Raw genomic sequence first — 22015 nt, 5'->3', positions numbered from 1 at the left:
TCAAAATAGAGTTGCCTAGGCTTTGATTGTGCTATTGTGAAGATAAATTCATCCGAGAATTTTGAGATAATGGATGTATCACTAATGATAGGAGCATCTGCTAAATGACCTGCAATAGCTTGTCCTTTAATGGTTTTTCTCTCAATGTACTCTATGTCAAATTCGCTCAGCATCATAACCCATTTAGCCAACTTGCTAGTGGGTGTTGCCATATTGAGGAGGTACTTAAGTTGATTTATTCTTTCAAGGAGATTTGTCTTGTGAGGTAGCATGTAATGATGCAATTTCTACAAAGCAAAAACCACAAAAAGACACGTGAGTTCAATTGAAGTGTAATTAAGCTCGTACCTGACCAATGTGCAACTAAGATGTAATATATAGGTCTTTCCTTGTCATCATGGTCCTGTTGTGCCAATAGTGCCCCCAGTGTTGTTTCTGTAGATGATATGTAAACTAGTAGAGGTTTTCCTTGGATAGGTGGCATCACTACTAGTGGATTAAAAAGATAATATTTAAGAATTTTGAATGCATGTTGATAGTGATCATCCCATTTGAACTTGATATTCTTTTGAAGTAGATGCTGAAAAGGAGAACATTTATCTACAAGTTGTGCGATGAATCTTCTAATTCATTGAAGTCTTCCTTATAGAGACCGAAGTTGATTGATATTATTCGGTGGTGACATCTCTAATATAGCCTTCATTTTTGTTGGATCTACTTCAACTCATTTTTGTGAGACAATGTATCCAAGGAGCTTCCCGAAGGTCACCTTGAAGACACTTCTTGGCATTCAATCTCACTTTGTATTTCTCTAAATGCTCAAAAATCACTGATAAGATGTCTAAATGTGTTTCTCTTGTTATTGACTTTCCTAGGAGATCATCAACATAGTCTTCCACTATTACATGCATGAGATCGTGAATATAGTTGTCATTTCTGTTTTATATGTAGCACCTACATTCTTTAATCCAAAGGGCATAACATTCCAAGAGAAGGTACCGTAGGGACAAGTAAATGTAGTTTTATGTTGATCTTTAGGTTCTATTTTAATTTAGTTATACCTGGATAATCCATTCATTAGAGATATCATTGCATGACCAACTATAAGATCTATGATCAAGTCCATGTTTGGCAACATAAATCATCTTTTGGACAAGCCTTATTAATGTCTTTGAATTCTATACATATTCTAATGCTATGATTTGGTTTGTTGATAGGTACCAAATTAGAAATCCACTCTTTGTAGTCAATTGGTCTGATGAATCCAAATAGTTTCTCTAGTTCAACTTTTACTAACAGTGCCACATGTGGATGCATCTTTCTTAGTTTTTTGTTTACTAGCTTAGCTCCTAAAGTTACTATCAAATGATGCATAACTAGATCGGGATCCAATCCAAGAATATTGACATAGGACCATGCAAAATTGCTCTGTTGTTCTATGAAGAATCTTATCAGCTTCGGTCTCTTTTTTTCTATCAAAGACTATGCCAATAAGACATTATGTGGTACCTCATCTATGCCAATTCTTGTTTTGATAGTTTCCTCAATCGACATTGATGATTTTTCTCCATATGATGTCATGGGGAGAGTGTCAAACCTTCCATCCTTAGGCACCTCAGAGAGGTTTTCACCTTTGGATGCATCCTTTCTTTTTTTATTTTTCAAGTCAGATGGCACCAGAGTGTGGATTTCACCATAAGACCCATGATTTGTTTTTTGTTTTTTTTGTACGACTTGAAGGTTGGCACCGTCTCCAAAATATGTCATGCTATTGAGTTCTATTATGCATCCTTATTTATGGTCCTGAAGTAGAAGATTGTCTTTTATGCCAAGATAATCAATGAAGGTATTGTCATTTTCAAAAGTGTCAAGTGGTATAGGTCCTTGTTGGCCCCAATCAATGAGTTGGGGATAGAGAGGAAGGCCATCAATGTTTGGAAAGTCGATAGGCATGAAACTAAAGACATAAGAGTCTTCATGTATGTTGGTGAGATCATTAGAGTCATCACTAGAACTCTCCTCATCTGCCTCGATCTTGAACGAATCCAAATTGACATCACTAGAGAGACATTTAGCAATGGGAGTTTTCACTCTTCACGGTTTTGACCTATGACCTAGGGATATAGAGGTTTTGGGATCGCAAAGTGTTTTCATCCATGATTCTCCACTATCCTTCTTTTGTTCTTGAGTTGTAGGTTCTGATGATGTTTTTTGACCAAAACTGAATTGTTTTCTAATTTCTTCTTCCTATGTGGGTTCACCTGGTTCGTAGAATGTCTCAGTGAGCTCATAATCATTGGATGACTTGTCCGAACCCCATTCTCATTCAGTAGAGTCCATGGAATAGAATTTATCTCTTTTTGGTCATTAGGAGGAGTAGAACCTATAATTTGTAGTGCTTTCTTAGGAGTGAGACCACCTATTCTCAGGGATTTAAAACCTAATCCTTTGGTACATTGCTTTAGTTGTACTAAGTGTGGTTGCAATGGCTTGACCATTCCTTTCTTTTGTAACCCAAGAGGTCCTTTACCATCATATTCAAACTTTGGTAACATCTTGAAGCCTTTTCCATAAATTGCACATGGTATCTTGATGTGGTCCTTTGTAGATACTTCTTTGGGTTCTATGTAGATCATTTTGTCAAGATCCTCTTCTTCCATCTCACCCCATTTTTGAAATATGGTGGGATCCTATTTTATTGTAATTGTAGATACTTTCTTAGAAGGATGTGCTCATCCATAGTCTTTAGGAGAGTCCATTATCTCTCTTAATACATAGTTTTATTTAAAGTGTATTCTCCCATGTCTGCCACTTATTTTTGCAAGTCCTTGATCTGTTGTTCCAAGTCATTCTTAGGTGGTGTGTTTTCTCTTTAAGTTAATCCCATACCTGAGCCACCAAGCAGAGGAGGAATATAATGCATGTATGGGTGGTATTGATCATATATATGTTCATATGGAGGAGGAACATAGTTGTAGCTAGCATATGGACCACCTGGTATGGTGTTGTAGTGAGGAGCACTAGGCATAGGTCAATACATGTCATGACCATGAGGATAGGAGGTATCATAAGAATGGTCTTGAGTATTACCCCCAAATCTGACATGGGGTCTCCTTGTGTAATGATTTTAAATGTTCTCATGAGTATAATTGTATGTATTGGTTCTATCTCAAGTAATAGTATGTTGGGAATTGGTATTTATCCTCCATGCAAAAGGATGACAACAATATTGTTCATGAGAATGAGTATCAAAATTAGCTTCAGCATGAGTGTTGGGGACTTCAGGTTTTTGGAATAAGGACAAAGTGACTCAGGCACGAAATGCTCTCTCCTATTACCGCCATTATTTCCTTTAGGATTTTGATTTGTATGATTTACTTGATTACGATCCTCCTATATAATTTGTGACACATCAAAATCATGAGGTAGCCTCATCCCACTTTGTGCCATGACTTGAAAGAAGTATTGTCTATCTCTTCTCATGATTTCTTCAAAAAATCTACTAAACCTTGGTTCCATGATAGTCTCTTCAATGTCTGCAGATGTGATAGATACATTGTCATTATTATTGTCTTCTCATTATCATTGTCTAGTATAGTACTGCAATTCTCAAATGGGTTGTAAAATTCATCACCATCAAATTCATAGGTACTCATGTTGTCTTGCCTTATGGAAATATCTTTGTTGTTGGAATATTGGGTAAGTATCTCGTCATGGAGCAAGGAGGATGTGGTGGTTTCTCTTGCTTGACCTATATCCTTCCTGTTTTGCATTGTATTTGTGTTTGGTGTATCATTATTTGATAAGTTGGGGTGAATTTGGTCCTGTGTGGGATGATTAAGTGAATATGGTGGCTGCATGACAATCTCGACGTGAACCACTCATTGTTTGAGAATATTAATTTGTGCTCTTTTTTGCATGACTATGGTTCAGACTGGGCATAAATTTATTATTTCAAGTTCATGTAGGTTGGCAAGTGGTTTGTGTGCATATTTTTATCATTACTCTTCTTGCAGGTTGGCGGTGTGATTGGCAATCATGTTTAAGAGTTGGAAGGCTTGTGTATAACTGCTCGGCTTCACTTCAAATTTTTGTTTAGTTGCATGTTGTGTAATGATGAGTTGGCAGTGTCCTTGTTTGATGCTTTGGTAATTAGTGGGGGATGAGTTTGTGTAAAATGCCTTCACCTCATCATTGTTTGATTACCTTCCTTTTGCCTTTTTGATTTCTTCTTGTAATATGTTCATCATGATTTTCTCACTCCTCTTGTGCATTGCTTGCTTATTATGACATGGGATTGGTTATTATTCATTCGATGAGGCTTTGTGTCTTGGGGTTGGTTATTTTCATAATGATCCCTTGGCTGGTTTTATTTATATTTGAGGTTCGCCGATGGTTTTCTTATATTCATTGCTTCTTTGGTGTTGATATTCATTGGGAAAGATGCTTTGTTTTATTTGGAGAGGTTTTGTTAAGATTGGAGGATGGTGGTTGTCCTTGAGAAATTAGAAAATATAGATGGACTGGTATTTGAGACGGTCTCTCATCCTTCTACTCTTTTTTTGGTTGCTGCTATGGGCTATTATGTGGCTTGGTCTTCTTCTAGTTCCTCGGGGTCTTCAACATCCTTCCATTCTCCTTATTTGGATTATTTAATGTTTGCTCACAATATTTGTTTTGGCAGGTTCTCTTATCATAAGTTCTCTTCTGGTTATTGGTTTCATTCTAATCAGTGGGCTAGAGAGTTGTGCTTCTTAGAAATGGGTGGCCTAGTTTTGATGTTTCTTCTGGGTTTGGTGCCCTTCTGACTGATGTTTCATTCTCACACTTCTCTATTGTATGCTTTTTCTGGCAGCTTCCTTTATATCTAATGAGGCTTTTTATGTAAATGGGAAGGATTTTTGGGTGGATTGGGCCCATTGAATTTTTGTAATGGGTAGATAGGCTTCTATTAACTGAGCAATACTGAAGGGTTTTCTTACTGGTTCTTTCCCTTCAGTGCTTTTGAACCAGACACATGTAAGAAACAATTTTATTAATATAATTCAGTGGTTTTATGCACTTTTATCAAAAACAAAATAAAAAATATATGCACTTTTTCAAAAAGAATTGTTGGATAGTTGTTGTTATAATTTAATATAAACATGTGTTAGAATTTATGACTTTGCTAAAGTAAGACGAGAAAAATTATTTGATTATATATGATTAAATTTTTATTTAGCTATGATTTTTTCAATTAAAATTTTCGATCACACACAATAATCAATAATTAGTTTAAATATTCTTTGATATTTGATCGCCCAGCATTATCATGTTTTAAATAGAAACAGTGGTATAAGAAAGAGATTAAAAGAAGGAAAGAAACATAATTTTATAGTTCATGTGGTCTGAATATAGATTTGCAGATGACTTATAGCAATATAAGATATTTGATTGCAGGACATCTTCTTGTTTTTAATAAAAAACAGTTATACATCTGAAATGCTCGATAACTGTTGTAATTATAATGTAAACACGTATGTATATGTAAATCTGATTTTGTTAAAATTGAAAGAAAAACTTAATAAATTAAATAATATTACTTGACTTATTGTGATTGATTTTCATTAAAATTCTCAATGCAACATTCATTTTATCTTCTTAAAATCCATCTTATACCTTCAAACCATAGTCATTTAAGAATAGAGTTCACATCGCTACCCGTTAATCAATCATGGAGATGCCGCATGTTCTCCGTGCTATTAACGAGGGTAAGTACAGAAAGACGTATAATCGAGGCCGATGTATGGTTATAATAAAACTTGAAGAGCTTGACAACGATGTTCTACCAAATTGAGAATCCTTATGAGTGCTGATGTCGTTCCCCAGAAACCTGCAGAAGCTACCATTGCCCAATTTTGATCATCTTCGAACAGAAAAATCTATTGATTTATGATACCCAACCATCCTAAACGTGAAAAGAAACACACAACAATTGGAAAGAGATTCGGGGAAACACGTAGTCAAAAGTTTTGTATAGATATCCATCACCATAATGCTTTTGGGTTCCAAATTACAGTACAGATGCGTTGCTTTGTTTAGCACTTAAAGCAAATACAAACGACCTTTTGACTGTGTTCCCCGAGAAGCCATTCAATCCTGCAATGTCGTACCACAAATTTCATATTTTTCCCAAGCTTATGCCCAAGTGTTTCAAAAGCATTGAAATACTTGAGCGAGATGGTAATAGTCCTGGCAGTGTTAAATTCATCCAATATGGAGAAGCTATATGCAAGCGTCTTAGTCCTATGCCATTTCTAAATTTGTACAATTTTTTTTTAAATATATGTTGTTATATTTTGGTATCTTTTTGAGTAAACTATGTATGTATTTTTGACAACGATGTTTCCACTCATATTGATGATTTTTTATTGGGGCGATTTTAAATATTATCTTAAAAATAAATTTGAAGTTTCTTTGTTTTACATCTATAAACACAGTTTATATCACAGATCTAATTCGCTTAAAATTTATGATAATCATATTTTTATGTTCTGTTTGTTTTATTTAAACCTTTGAATGTGATTATGGGTACTCAATATTTTTATTGAAGAATCAAGAAACAGAACTATTAAAATGAACCGCGAGTGCTTTTTGAAATAACTGTACTTCAATTTTTAATTCACAATTTACACAATTATACTGAAAAAATTTCTTGGCTACACATGATTTTAGTTAAAAAGAGAATTTTTTTTCCAATATAAAATTAACACTAACAATCTTGAATCTTTTAATGATTCAAGTAAAGAATCTATTTACTAATTGTTGGAAGCAATCTTTTGTATGAACTCTTATATGCTTGTTTTGTTGTATATTTTGACAGAGTTTCCCTTGGCAACTTACAAAGTGGAGAAAAGAGAATTCTTAGACGAGGCCAATATGACTACCACTCACACCGTGCAGAGTGGAGAGATAATGAATGAGTACAAGACATACAAGCGGACTTTGAAAGTAATCCCTGGAGCCACTTCGGGTACTTTCACTGTGAAGTGGATTATTGAGTACGAACCGGCTCATGAAGGTGAGGTTGTACACCCAGAGAAATGCAAGAAAACTGCTGTAAACACCTTCAAGATCTTGGAAAAACATCTGCTCTCCAACACACATCCAGCGGCTTAGCATAGCTGTTACTATATCTCTCCCTATTGCTGATTAATCCAAGACTTGAATAATTGATTACTGCTATTATGGTATAATAAAGGGTTGGGTGTAAGAACGATTTGTTTGACGCACTATAAAGCCTTGTTTTTAGGTGATCTCGATTGGCTTGATATTTTATATCCGCATTGGTCATGTTTTCTGTGTGAAAGCAAGGTCTTCTATGGCTTTGTGTTTGAAATCAGCTTTGGTGATGTAATTTGGGTGAAACGCTAAATGGTGTTTTAATATATGATTGTTCTGCTATAGTTTCTGCATGATCTATTAAATTTGCACACATTTAATGTTGGATTAGAATTGTTCGATGCTTTGAAAAGATTTAGAGCTTGCAATATAGATCTCTATATGTGAAATCAATGAAAATGATCATAATGTGTGTCTAATACATTAAGATTTACACCTTATTTTAAGCAACAAATAAGGAATAAGTATCATCAAGATGTTTCTTGTTAATAAATTTTTTGAATGCAAAGTAAATTGTTTAAGAAAATATTAGTTCTGTTTGACTGTGATATGCACATAGAGTCTAGGATTTTTATATTGAATAATATATTTTATTAATATAATATTTGAATAACATAATTTAATATGATATTTTTATAATATATTATAATATTGTTTATAAAAAATATTTGGTTAATTATAGAAAGAGAATGAATAGAAGAAATTGACATAATCATAATTTTAGTAAATCATAATATATACATGTAAGATGAATATTAGTTTCATTTTTATTGAAACTCCCACTAGATTTATGCTAGCATTACAATCAAGACAATCGTAAACAAATGGTTTATAAACATCTAATTCAATCATGCATAATGTAAAATGTGTCGAAGAATTTAAAATGAATAATACGTAACTTTAAATGATGTAATAGCATATTGTAACTATGAAAAATTGAAGAAACAAAATATTTATATTTGTTTAGGCTTAATAGAACAATTGAAGAAAAAATAATGTTGGCATGCTTTTTCTTTCCTTGATTTCATAAAAAACGTAGGCAAACACTTTGACATTAAAAAAATATTTTTCTCAACTCATCTAAAACTTTTGTATCTATTCATTCATTATAAGCATATTTATGTCTTATTTTCTTGTGAAACTTTTTGTATTAATTCATTCATTTTAAGCATATTTATATCTCATTTTCTTATAATTTTTTTATCTTTTAGAATATTATTAAAAAAATAAATTTGTATATTGTGATTTGTGAGCTCTAATAATAGAGTATATAATTCTCTCACAAATCATCTAAAATTTATTATAAAATATATTTATTATTTTTTCTAAATTTTTAAAAAATATTTGAATCAAATTATATATTAAAAAAAAATCTTAATAATTATTTTACTTTACGTTATTTATTCAATTCAATATATTCTTTTCAAATTCAAGAGAGAAACCTTTATTGAATATAATTATATTTGTGAATGTAAATACCCGCCAATTTCATTCACTCCAAATGCAACATATAATATCTCATAAATGAAAATAACCCACACATCATGTAAATTAGTCAAATGTTTGTATTATATAATGAGATGTAAGACACTTTCTAGAAATCCAATTCACTAAATTTTTCTTGGGATTGTTTAGACTATATGATATGTGATATAGAAAACACACTAACCTAGCTTAGACTTGATAAACCCCAATGATACACCATATGAGTTAAAAAAGTATACCACAGTACAGGAGACTTCTAAAACCATAAAAGAATATATTTAAAAGACAAACTAATATTTTTTTACAAATCAATGCTCTTAAAATAGATGGGAAGTTCTCTACTAGGGTTTTGGGAGGAGAAGAGTTTGCATGTCATAAGGAGGATGATGACAATGATGGAGAAGATGGTAGCAATTATGGTCATAGAGGGTTTTTATGATTGTGGTGGTGTGGCCCTATTATGTGATATTTTGGTGCTTTGGGGCTTGGTTTCACCTCCTTCTATCTAGTTTCTATATTGTTGGGAGTTGTTTCCTATTGTCTCCTTTAGAAATATGATGGCCTTGTGCCTTCTTGATGCATGTTTTCCATGCCTAGTCATGTTCTCTATTCCTTCTTATTGTTTCTATTAAGGTGTTTTGACATTTTTGTGTTTGGTTTCACCTCCCTTTTCCTAGTACTCTATTCTAGGTTGCCTAGAGGTGTTTTCCAATGGGTGGTTTCCTTGCTTATCATTGAGTGTTTAATGACTTCATGCTTGTTGGGCATTGGCTCATTGTTCGGCCACTTTTTGTTGGTCCTGATATTCTATATCTTGTCCTTCTAGGTTATGCTTCTATTTTGGTACCTATGGTTTATAGATGTGTTTCTCCTTCTATCCTTCATGACTTCTAGGGTGAGGGGTATGGCATGGTGCTCCTTGATCATGCAATGGACTTGGGGTTGTTCAGTGCTCCCCTCATTTCTATGGTTGGTTTCTCTCAACTTCTCCTCGGTAGTGTTGTTTGGGGTTCGACTGGTCTATCATACCTTGTGGGCTCTTCTATCCTTCAGTTTGAATGGATCTATTGTTGAATCCTCTATGTTGCTTCTTGTGGGATATTTGGTCAACTAAGACTTCTTTCTATCTGTGCTTTGTTATGGTTTTGTGCACTATGACTTTTGAACCATGTGTTTGAATCCTTAGGTTATTTTTTCTAAATGAATGTTTTAATTTGTGAAAGATGAGATTCCTACTAGTGTTGGCCCTTCACTTTCTATAGTGGGTTGGCTTGGGACATGTGCTGAAGATTGGTTAACCTACGTGCATTTAACCAAAGAGGCCTTTGCCTCCTTTGTGCCTACTACAATGGTGGACTTTAACTTCCTATGGTGAAAGTTGCTTCTTTCTCATTATCTATTTATTTCCCCTTCTACCACCACCCCCACCTCATAGTGAGTTATTTTGGTGTGACTCCCTTAGGTCTTATTGTTCAGTGTTTCAGTTAGGTTCTCCCCTATCTTGGTTTGTGGGGAATGCCATTAATTAATTTAGTGTATATATACATATACATATGTATGTATGATTATATGTATATATACATATACATATACGCATGTATGTATGTATATATGTATATATAAACATACATATGTACATATTTATATATGTGTGTGTATTTATATGTATGTATGTATGTATGTATGTATGTATGTATGTATGTATGTATGTATGTATGTATGTACGTATGTATGTACGTACATAGGTATGGAAGAAGTCATAAAAGAAACAAATGACACAATCACGGTGAAGAGGACTCAAATAAAGTTAAATATTTGTAATCTAAAATTCACACATAATGTCTAACAAAATTAATATATGTATATATAAATATACATATGTACATATGTGTGTGTATTTATATATATATATGTATGTACGTACGTACGTACGTATGTATGTATGTATGTATGTATGTATGTATGTATGTATGTATGTATGTATGTATGTATGTATGTATGTACGTATGTATGGAAGAAGTCATAAAAGAAACAAATGACACAATCATGGTGAAGAGGACTCACATAAAGTTAAATATTTGTAATCTAAAATTCACCCATAATGTCTAACAAAATCACTTGAAGATGATGATTGTATTCTATTATTACTTTCTTTATGTGAATAGGAAATATTAATTTATTAAAATATATTCTAATTAACATTCAACATAATTAAGATAAAAATATCAATGTTCATTTTTTTACATTACAATTATTAATAGTTCATTTATTAAACTTCAATTATTACATATATTTATTGAGGTGAAATTATTAAAGTAAAAGTATTTAATAAAAGAAATTAAAAAATATCTAAAATTGATTTTAATTTATTTATGCTATTTTATTAATGTTAAATTATTTAAAGTAAAACATATGATATTATAATTTTTAATGATAATTGGTATTATTAAAATTCTTGAAATAGAAGTTACAGACATAAATTATTGAAACAAAAATAATATTAATTTATATATCTTAGGACATAGATGATGAATGGTATGATTGTTATATTTTTTCAAGAGTTTAATTTTATACAACTTGTGAAAGTAAAATATATAGAAAATAATTTTTTTGTGAATGGTTAGTATTGAGACAATAGATTTTTAATATAAAATTTTTGTGCCAATTAGATTTTTTCAAAAAAAATCCATCTTAACTATTCAAAAAATGAGAATAAAAAAGATCAAAAGAAAAAAATTCACAATTCTTATTGGTGGAGGAACAATTGAATAATAATGAGTTAAGAAAAACCAATTACAATGGTATTAGCCTAACCACAAGTACTAATAAGGTTAAGGTTAAAGTTTAATTAGGGCTAGGTATAGAATGAGGATTCAATTAGGGTTAGATCTAATACAATTTAATATTATAATACTATTATTATTATGTTTAATGTATTACATGTTCCTACTACTAACTAAACCATTAATTTTTTTATCATTCAACTTTAATATATTATAAATTATTAAATTTGAAAAATTCAACCCCTAAATATATCTAGACTTATTTTATATAGATTAAGTTTAAGATATATATACTACTTAATATTCAAATAAGACTCACTAAAATATATTTTTCCAACTCGATAATAATCTTTAGTACTTAGTTATATATTTTTCTTCTCAATGTTAGTGTTCAATCCTTGATTGTCTTATATAAGGCTCTCAAGGTAGTTTTATATTTAGGCTAAATTTAAATGGTGATATAAAAATATTAGGATCAATTCATTAATGGTAATTGGCACCAAAAAAATCCAAATTTGGTCCCATTTGAATAGATTATGGCATTGGGTACCCTAGTCCACTAGGACTATGGTGCTAGGTGTCCTAGTCCATCTAAAAAGGAGAAAAAAAATGTGGTTGCTAAGTAAAAGGTCCCAAGATAAAGGATATAGTCACCTTACTAGCAAATGACAACTATTTGGATGAGATGAGGCTAAAATAGGCTAAAACTGACCCAAAAGGAGGCACACTAAAGTAAGGGCATAAAAAGAGCATGGAATTGTAAAGGGCTTATAATTTATGACATTACAACTTACAAACATGAATTTTTTGAAAATAGACTTTAAAAGAATAATATGAATAGCCAAATATAACCAACCAAAAGTTCAATGGTTAAACTTCATCCAAAAATGGTCAATAAGTTTTATATACAAATAAATTCAATTAAGAGAGGTAAAAAATAGATGTCTTTCTATATACTAAAGATAGAGTTGACCGATATTGAAATGTAGGCAACAACAATAGAATTCTTTGAAATTGAAGACAAAAAGTTATATCCATGGCTTATTAGTTTAAGATTCTCAAATAAATTCTAATAAATCATCTTTAAGAAGATCCCAAAATTCTTTGAAGAACATAAAAGTAATTACATAAATACCAAGATCTTTATAACTTTTTTTATTTCCAAAACAACCATGTGTAATTCTTTAGTGTTAACCGGGACCGCAACATCTCATTTATTTGAACTAAGATGAAATCAAAGGACTATAATCTAAAACAACTATTTCTTCCACCATGGATATAGGACCATCCTCAATAAAAAGGGATGAAAATAAACCATGTGTAATTCTTTAGTGTTAACCGGGACCGCAACATCTCATTTATTTGAACTAAGATGAAATCAAAGGACTATAATCTAAAACAACTATTTCTTCCACCATGGATATAGGACCATCCTCAATAAAAAGGGATGAAAATAAATGAATAATCTCTTGTTAGGTTGCACCAAATGAAGTGAACTTATCAAGTTGTGAAGAGATGATAAATGAAATAACATTGCAACATTTTTTTTTTCCTGATATAATTGTGAAAGAAAGAAGTCTTGAGGCCAAGTGATTCTAGAATTTTTTTTTTAATCTTCACAAACATCCTATTCATAAAGCTATCTAGATAAGGAAGACTCTTCCTGAGAGTGATCCATGTTCATACCATACTCTATGATAAGGAAAGTAATATCATTTATCTTTGCTTGAACTTACTTTTAAAAGAAATTCAAAATCCAAATTTGTTCTATTTTTAAGTTTGGGATTTTATAAATTAGAGCAGAACAATATTAAAATAAAAAACATAAAATGATATTAAAAAATTATTTCTTTCGACCTAGGTAGGATACTAATACATCCATTACATCCATTTTCAATTGTTGTATAGAATTAAAAATTTTGAGCAAAAAATATATAGTCTATAATTACCTTTTTCTTTAAATAAATAATCTTTGAAATGCCAGTTATCTCTCTCTATTGGTTCGTGTTGGGAATAGTCATTGCAAAATCAAATTATTGTTTACCTTTTTGATAAAATTTGTATTTTTATTGATAAATGACTTGAATGATTGACAATATTATATACATCATAATAACCGTACATTCAATTTCTATGTATCTATTATTTCTAGGTATGATTTTTTCCTTTTGTGAATATATAAGATTTTGATTATTATTAATAATTTATATTATTAAAATAATATATTGTTTTTATTTTATTCTTTAAGTTTTAAAAATAAACCTTTTAATAATTTATTTGTTTGGAAAAAAATTAAAAATAAATGATTTAATTTTTTTTTTAATAAATTAATAAATCAAAAAATGTCATTAAATTTTTTATAACTTATATTACATGTGAATAAACTCATTATATTTAATAAAATATAATGCAATGAATATTTTAGATCATTTTTTTTATGTTGCTTAGGATTTTTTCACAATGATTTAGTTTCATTATCCTAGTTTTTATAAGATTTAATATTTTTGGGGTTTTATGATTAAATTAATATGGAAATTTATTATTTTGCCAAAAAAATATTATGGAAATTTAGTTTATTTTGATTATAAATTAAAGAACATTTTAAATATAATACATATTTTTAAAATATATATTTTTTTTATCTTGTTCATAGGTTAATTTAAAAAACTACCTATTACAACAAATAATGATGTTAAAATTTAAGCACTTATTTTAGATTAACAAGATTGTGTAAAAATAATTTTTGTAAATTATGATGTTAACAATTGTGCATCTATACAGTGTTTTGAAAGAAAAATAATTGATTTTCATTGGTCTAAATAATATTTTTTAATAACCATATAAGCACAACAAATGAATTTTCATTACAATAGTAATTATATTTCTTTCTGGTTCTTTTCTCTGGGAGCACTTCTATATATATATATATATATAAAGTGGCCTCGTCATCTTTTCAAAAAAAATCAACTAGATAAGTAATGATGTACATGAATGCTTTATGTTTCTCATGATCCAACTACAATCATCAACTACTCTACCTAACTATAATTATTATATGTAATATTTATAAACTGAAACTTGACACAATGAATCTATTTTTATTTAATACCATTGATGATTTCAATTATAATATTATCTATTATTTAATTGTTTTCTAACTATTAAATATTTTTGAGTAAATATTTCTTTATAGTGTTATCAGTTGACTCGAATTTTATAATAGTTTAATGTTGTAGATTATTATAAAAAGCCTTCACATTTTCTTGATTACGAAAAGAAAATGCACGTGGGCGTCGAGCGTCCAGCCGGAACACATTTCTCTCGTTATGGACAAAAACGGATGTACAAGGAACAGATGACCCAAGAGTCTTAATCGAAAGTTTTTAAAAGTCTGATATGTCTATGCACCGAATATGTTAAATAAGAATATCTATCCACTGAATATGTTAGATAAAAGTAGTTGTAAGTATGATATGAACATGCTGGTGTCTGTATGTTTAAGAGATGATGAAACTTATTAGGCTTGATTTAGTTTATTATTTGAATTATATTGATTGATCTATCATCAGTTTAAATGTATACAGGCTTTTAGCTGTAACATAATTTTTTTATTTTGGATTGAAAATAGTTGTACATGAAATGTATTAACCACTATCTACAGTGTTTTGAATGCAAACTTTTATATGTGGTAAATCTATGCATCCAATATGTTGGCTGACAGTAGCGATTCAGAGTTTTGGACATAATTATTTAAAATGCAGTCTCAGTTAACAGCTAATGGTAAAGTTCATAACTGATCTTTACTTGCAATATTTAATATCGCGTAAGATCATGTGTTCTGTATTCTTGAAAAAAAAAAGTGATCTTTTATTTGATTAGATAAGGCTGATATTTAATTTAGCTATGATTTTTTAAATCATTATTTTGGATCACACACAATTATCTATAATTAGTTTAAATCTTTGAAACTTTGATTGCAGGTCATTTCTAAATTTTAAATAAAAAATAGTTGTACAAGAAAGAGATTAATTACAACCAACAGTGACATGACAAAAAGCTTTCAAGTCTGACATTTCTTTGCATCTGATATGCTGGACATTATGACCTAAACATGTATGTGTTAGTACATCTGATTTTATTAAGTGAAACAACTCTTTTATTAAATTGTATAATATTTCTTGATTTAATTGTGACTGAACTTTTATCAGCAATTTGATTTCAACTAAATGGGGGAAAAAAATTTATTCAACACAAAGAAAATTATAGAGGAACAAGGGCTAGAAGCCCAACAAAGAACATAACATTAGGCAATTTTATCTACATCACTTAACTATTCCACCATGTGAGATAATTCAAAAGGTAATTGTCCCCTATCCACAATATTCCACGCTTTCCTTTGATCATAAACCCATTTGACCACATAGTCCACTACTCCATTCTCCTCTCTAAGAATGTGAGTAAAAGTAACAGATTCCAAAGAACTACACAACAATGCAGCAGAGTCACCACCACTTGTGAATCTGATTCACAAATAATCATTTTTCAGCTAACATAACAACCTCTCTCCAGGACATACAAAATAACAACAGCCTCCATTTTTGTATAGAAACCTTTATAAATTGAAAATATAAACTAGACAAAATCAGATCTATCACCCCTCCACCACCAACACCAACATGACGAAGTCCCTAACCATCACACTTTTACCTAACATAAAAATCCAATAGAAAATAATATCAACTAAAATTCATTAATTTAAATTATATTTTTATTTTATTTTTGCAGTAAATTGATCTCTATTACCTTCTGACATTTTGTTTTCCCTTCATTTTAGTGACACTATCATGAAGTAAATCATGAATGCATCTTTCGTTTTGTCCTCTTTATTTCATTTTATCTTACTATTATCCCTTCATACCTGATGGCATATAGTCACCTAAGAAGACGGTTCACATTGTTTTCTGGTAATTAAAAATAGAGATGTCGTATGTGTTGTTTTTGGCCAATAACAAGATTAAAGAAGTATAATTAAAGCAGATGTATGGTCGTGTTAAACTTGAAGAGCTTGACAACGATGTTCTACCAAATATATTTAAAATTTCAAAAGTTTACTCCAGTTGCCACGTCCCTTAAATGTCCAGGAAACAAATCACATGGTGAACAAGAGCTGAACTGTTGCTTTCAAATGTATAGTCTATTGGACGATTATATCCACAGCCTTGCCTAATTCATTTGTTTCGTACAGAAAAATCTATCGATTTTTAATAGCCGACCAGTCTGAACATGGAAAAGACCACTTAGCAGCTGGGAAAAGGATACAGGGCAGCAGTAGTTGAAATTTCTGTCTAAATTTCCATGGCAATAATGCTATTGGGTCCCAAAATCAGCTTCAAGACATACAAATTTATTGCCTGTTTCCCACCAAGCACCCATTCAATCCTGCAATGTTGGACCACAAATGTCATATTCAAACAACTTTATGATGAATTATTGGATCACAAATTCTGTTGGAAAGGAAATTCTTAGTAAAATAATGTGAACAGTTGATAGCCCTAATAGTACACTTCATAGCTTTTTAAGGCCGTCTATGCCCCATGTCAACCACATCCTTTGTTTCTGTTACTGCTGAAGCATTAGTGGAAAAGAAAGATGGCCCATTCTGCGAGTTGGGATGCTGAGTTGAATGTTCCTGCAAAACAAATATGGAAGGCCTTTGAGAATTGTGCAAATATTTTTCCCAAGCTGATGCCCAAGCATTTCAAAAGCATTGAGGTGCTTGAGGGAGATGGCATCAACCATGGCAGTGTTAGACTCATCAAATATGGAGAGGGTATACCAAAGCCTAAAAGTCTTCTTTTGTTTTTGAAATATAATTTTTCTGTTATCTATTTGTGTATCTATCTATATTTTTGTTATTGAATTAACACATATACAGGAATAAAGCTGTTGTCAATGGGTAGTTCAATGAAAAAATTATCAATGTACAACACAGTTAAAAAAATGACTGGAAAAAGATACAAATCATTTCATAAGTTTCTTGATTTTAAGAATGTTAGTAACTATTATTCTATTTTTTATATTTTGATATCTTTAAAGTAAATGGTGTAAGTAGTTTTCATAATAATGTTCTATGTCATATTTATGATTTGTTATTGGAAGGATCTTTAAATATTCTTTTCAAAAATAAATATGTAATTTTAATTATTTCTTAAATACAAAGAAAGGTTAAATTCTAGGTATAGCTCTGAGAAAATTTATCATATCTTATGTTCTGTTGCTTTTAAATATGACTATTTTTACCCACTCTTTTGTTTGAATATGCATAAAAAATCTTCTAAATAGTAATTACTACATTGTTTGACTAGAAACAAAAACTATTTCAATATATATAACAATATCTTTTAAATAATAATTTAAACACTATTCATTAAAAAACAAAATAAATATTATATTGAGTTAATAACGCTTTTTGAAGTAAATGTGCATAAATTTTGACTTTCACGACATATACACAATTCTATAAGGAGGTGATCTTGAGTCAGCAAATTTATATGCTTAGTTATGCTTATTTATAAGCATCAAATAATTTAAATCAAAAGAGAAGTTTTCCCCAATATACAATTTAGGGTAATAACGTTTTAATCCTTCCATGTTACTAGTAGAACATGCGATCTCTAGTTCTCTAGTTGTTGGAAGCAATATCCTGTATGATCTCTGACATGCTTATTTTGTTGGATATTTTGTCAGGGTTTCAGATGGCAACTTACAAGTTGGAGAAAATAGAATCCTTGGACGAGGCCAATATGACTACCACTCACAGCGTACTGAGTGGAGAGATAATGCATAAGTACAAGACATACAAGCTGACTTTGAAGGTAAGCCCTGGAGTTAGATCAGGCACTTGCGTTGTGAAGTGGGTTATTGAGTATGAACCGGCTCATGAAGGCGAGGTTGTACACCCAGAGAATGCCAAGGAAACTGCAGTACACACCTTCAAGGTCTTGGAAGAATATCTTCTCTCCAACCCACTTCCAGTGACTTAGCTTAGCTGTTACTATATAGGTCCCTATGGCTGATTAATCCAAAAATCATATGATTAGTACTATTATAATAAAATAAAGGGCTAGGCCTAAGAACTATCTGTTTGAAGCTATGTGAAGCCTTGTTTTCCCAGGGTCTCGATTGGCTTGATATTTTGTATCAACAATGGCGATGTGTTCTGTGAGAAAGCAAGGTCTTGTATGGCTATGTGTTTTAAATCAGCTTTGGTGGTGTACTCTGTGTGAGATGTTAAATGGTTTATCAATGTATTAGTGTTCTACAATTAGTTTCTGTATGATCTATTTAATTTGCTTTATTTTTATTTATATAGAATTTAATGTTGGATTGGAATCATTCGATGTTTTGAAGAGATTTAGAGATTGAAATATATGATATCTATATATGAAATCAATGGAAATTATCAGAATTTGTGTCTAATAGTCTCTGCACCTAATTCTGAACAGCAAAGAAGGAACAAGTAATATTAAGAGCTTTCTTGTTAATTAGTGTTACTGTGTTTTTAATTTCAAAGAATCTTTTCGTAAGAAGGATGTGAATTAAATGTTAGGTCAGCTTAGTGCCTTTGGTCGCTGAATCGAAAATCACTAGAAAAAGAATTGGGGACTCTAATTTTTTACTCTTATTACATGTATTTCTATAACGATAAAGTCTGTACAATTTTTTTTAGCAACTAGTTTTTGCTTGATTGTTCTTGAATAATCTTGGCTAAGGTTTTAAGGCAATAGAAAAAATATTCCAGTTAATTTCGATATCATTAGAGATGGATGGTATATCTAGCAATGATTAGCCAGTTTCAGAAGCAGTACAAACTCACTGCTGTAATAGAATGGTTTTACTTCATGAACGACGTGGAAGTCACTTCAGTAGCATCACATATGTCATTTTCATTGGCATTTGATATTACTTTAATAGTCCGAGTCGCTTCAATATAAAGTTCATAAGTAATTTTTGAAGCTTAATGGTTTCATTTATTTTTAGCACTACGATATTAGTAGCAGTTGGATCAACTTCAATTGCAAACGATAATCTTGATAATGAGGTTCACTATAGAAGCTTAGCTTTATCCTCGTGCAACGTGAATTCTTTCTTTTTTCCAGCCATATGGGCCGTGTTATACATATTTTGGTTGTTATGATTTATTTTTTAGACCTTTTTTTATAAATAGTATTCATTTTTATTAATTATGATGAAGTACACTATTTAATAAAAAAGAAGGGGAATACAAGATCGCTTCTTAGGAATCAAATAGGTAAAGTCTGGATAGCCAAAAAACACATTAAACATAGGTCAAGCTTGGAGAGTGGAAAACACAAAGAGAAATTGCTAAGTGGCTAAAGTATTGGCTGAAGGAGGTGGATCTTTGTCATACCTAAGACCTTATACATCAACATGGTTAGGGTTGTCATCTAATAGGGACAACTCTTCTTCAATAGCAACCTCTTCTTTCTCATTGTCTTGATTAGTGCAAGAAGGCAAGATTGCAAGAGCAAGATAGGAGAAACCTTTGGAAGAAGTAGGCCATCAACTAGAACTAGCAAAAGTTGGCCAACCGCTATGACCACCAGAAGTCGACCACCCACTAGCACCACCAATTGTTGAGTCCACACCATTTGAGCTCCACTTGGGGCAAGACCCCTGCATAGTGGAGAGGTAAAACATTGCCTATTGAAATCATTGCCACCAATAAATTAGTGACAAAAAGCCTGAGACAGTGGGGTTTGAGAGTGGCAAGAAAAAGAGCTATGTCCATGTTGGTAGCCATGGGGCAAAAAATAATCACAAGAGGCAAAAGGAAGGGCAAAGGTGTTGGCTGAATCTGAAGCATCACATTATTACATATACATGCTACAGTGAGAAGTGAAACATGAATATCAATTGGGCTATTAGAAAAATAAATAGCTTTTCTATCTTTTCATATTGTAAAGAGGATGTCCACAATGAAAGCATACCAAATATGGAAAAATTTGAAAGAATATGAGGTGAATCCCCGAAAATGGCCATATGCCAAGAAAAGGACTATGGCTGAAAAGATTGAAATAAAACATGAATCCAACTCCACAAGTTTTGAGCATGGTGATAGAATGAAAAAATGTGTATAAAAGTTTTAGGTTTTCCAAAGAATGGGCAACATGGATCAAGAATACCCATATGCCTCAAGTAAGAGCATAGAGGGAAGCCTTGAATAATAATACACCAACCAATATGAGCGAGCTTGGGTTCGAGGATAGTAAACCAAATATTATGAAATATACAATTCCAAACTACCTGAGATGACTACAAATATGATCAAAGATTCAAGGAATGCACCATAGACAGGTGTACAGAGAACCAACAATACCCCAATCGAGGTTTGTAAGTGCAAAAATAGGTATTGGAGAACTAATGCACATATTTCCACCAAGGCTTAACAAAATAAATACCTAGCTTGTGTAGCATATTCAAAGGTAGGATAAATATGACAGTGTTGAAACCTATGAAACCTATACATCGGATCAAGAATCAACAATCTAAAAAATCTATATCACCGAATTGTACACTCCATACACAATCAGCCTCTACATTTTTCACCTTATGTCTCCCCCTTTGACAACAATGCCAAATAGGGTGTGCAACAAAATATTATGTAGATAAGTACACACCGTCTATGACCAAATCTATACATGTTAAAGAACATCTACATATGTCATTTTAAGGAACTCGAGATAGGTGTTCCATCCTGCTCACAACTTCTCCAAAATTGAAACAATGCCATTCAAAACATAAGCATGAAATTCTATAGCTGCAATCTTAGTTGGACTCTCCTAAGACATGTTTTGAATGCAGTCCATCTTATGGTACACTAAGCTATCTAACCAAGGACCAATTAGGTTTTGGAGCTCACTTTTCCACCTAACAAGTCTCTCCTTATTCTTCTCAAAATTCCTAATATGCTCCATAATAGTCAGAATTTGGCCTTCGATACTGCTAGTTAAGTTAGTCATAGGATCATAAGCCTAACAAATCTGAGCTAACTGACCTCTGTAATTATATATTTGCTTGTCTATTTCAGTAGTAAAATTTGTCAAAACTAGACAAGACATAAATTTTACCACCTTTTGTTAAGGCCTCATCAATAAGCTTTAATTCCTTTTCAAGGTGGACCTTGTCATTGCTGATCATTTACAAAAATGTTTGAACTTTGGCATCTTTAAATTTTTCCATAGCCTGCCTAGTTGATGCCTTGGTCAAATAATCAAACTAAGTGGATATATGATCTATCAAGTTCTGAAGCTTACCGGATGAACTAGCATTGCATCAAGTTGTAATTTTGATACTACCTGTTCCAAAATTGTAACTGTTTTCTCAATGAGTCTCTTCTCTTCTAATTCGGATTGTGCTAACTCCTGACTAGCTTGCGCTTGGAGAGAAGCAACAACAATCATCCTTTCTATCAGAGACATCTGATTGAAGGTTTGTAAAAACTAATATTAAACTGTGGAAACCTCCCTAAGCCTTGAATTTGTTACATGTCAATTGCCATAAGG

General features: G+C 31.4%; 1 protein-coding gene across 2 annotated transcripts in view; it reads left to right on the top strand.

Annotated features, from left to right (window-relative positions):
• Positions 1-18777, top strand: part of LOC131042197 (MLP-like protein 423) — a 42966-nt gene extending 24189 nt beyond the window's left edge. Inside the window, exons 1-2 of one of the 2 annotated variants that reach the window (XM_059221762.1) lie at positions 17054-17259; positions 18177-18777. In XM_059221762.1, coding sequence (XP_059077745.1) covers positions 17079-17259; positions 18177-18472 — 477 coding nt within the window. In that variant the 5' untranslated portion in view covers positions 17054-17078 and the 3' untranslated portion in view covers positions 18473-18777. Of the gene's footprint in view, positions 1-17053; positions 17260-18176 lie in introns of those variants that run through there. The other variant, XM_057975532.2, reaches the window with a different exon arrangement.
• The last annotated feature ends 3238 nt before the right edge of the window (positions 18778-22015 follow it).

The sequence above is a fragment of the Cryptomeria japonica genome, chromosome 5 (assembly GCF_030272615.1).
Source record: "Cryptomeria japonica chromosome 5, Sugi_1.0, whole genome shotgun sequence".
Taxonomy (NCBI): domain Eukaryota; kingdom Viridiplantae; phylum Streptophyta; class Pinopsida; order Cupressales; family Cupressaceae; genus Cryptomeria; species Cryptomeria japonica.
Note: the sequence above shows the minus strand (reverse complement) of the source record. Positions and strands in the feature narration are given on the sequence as shown.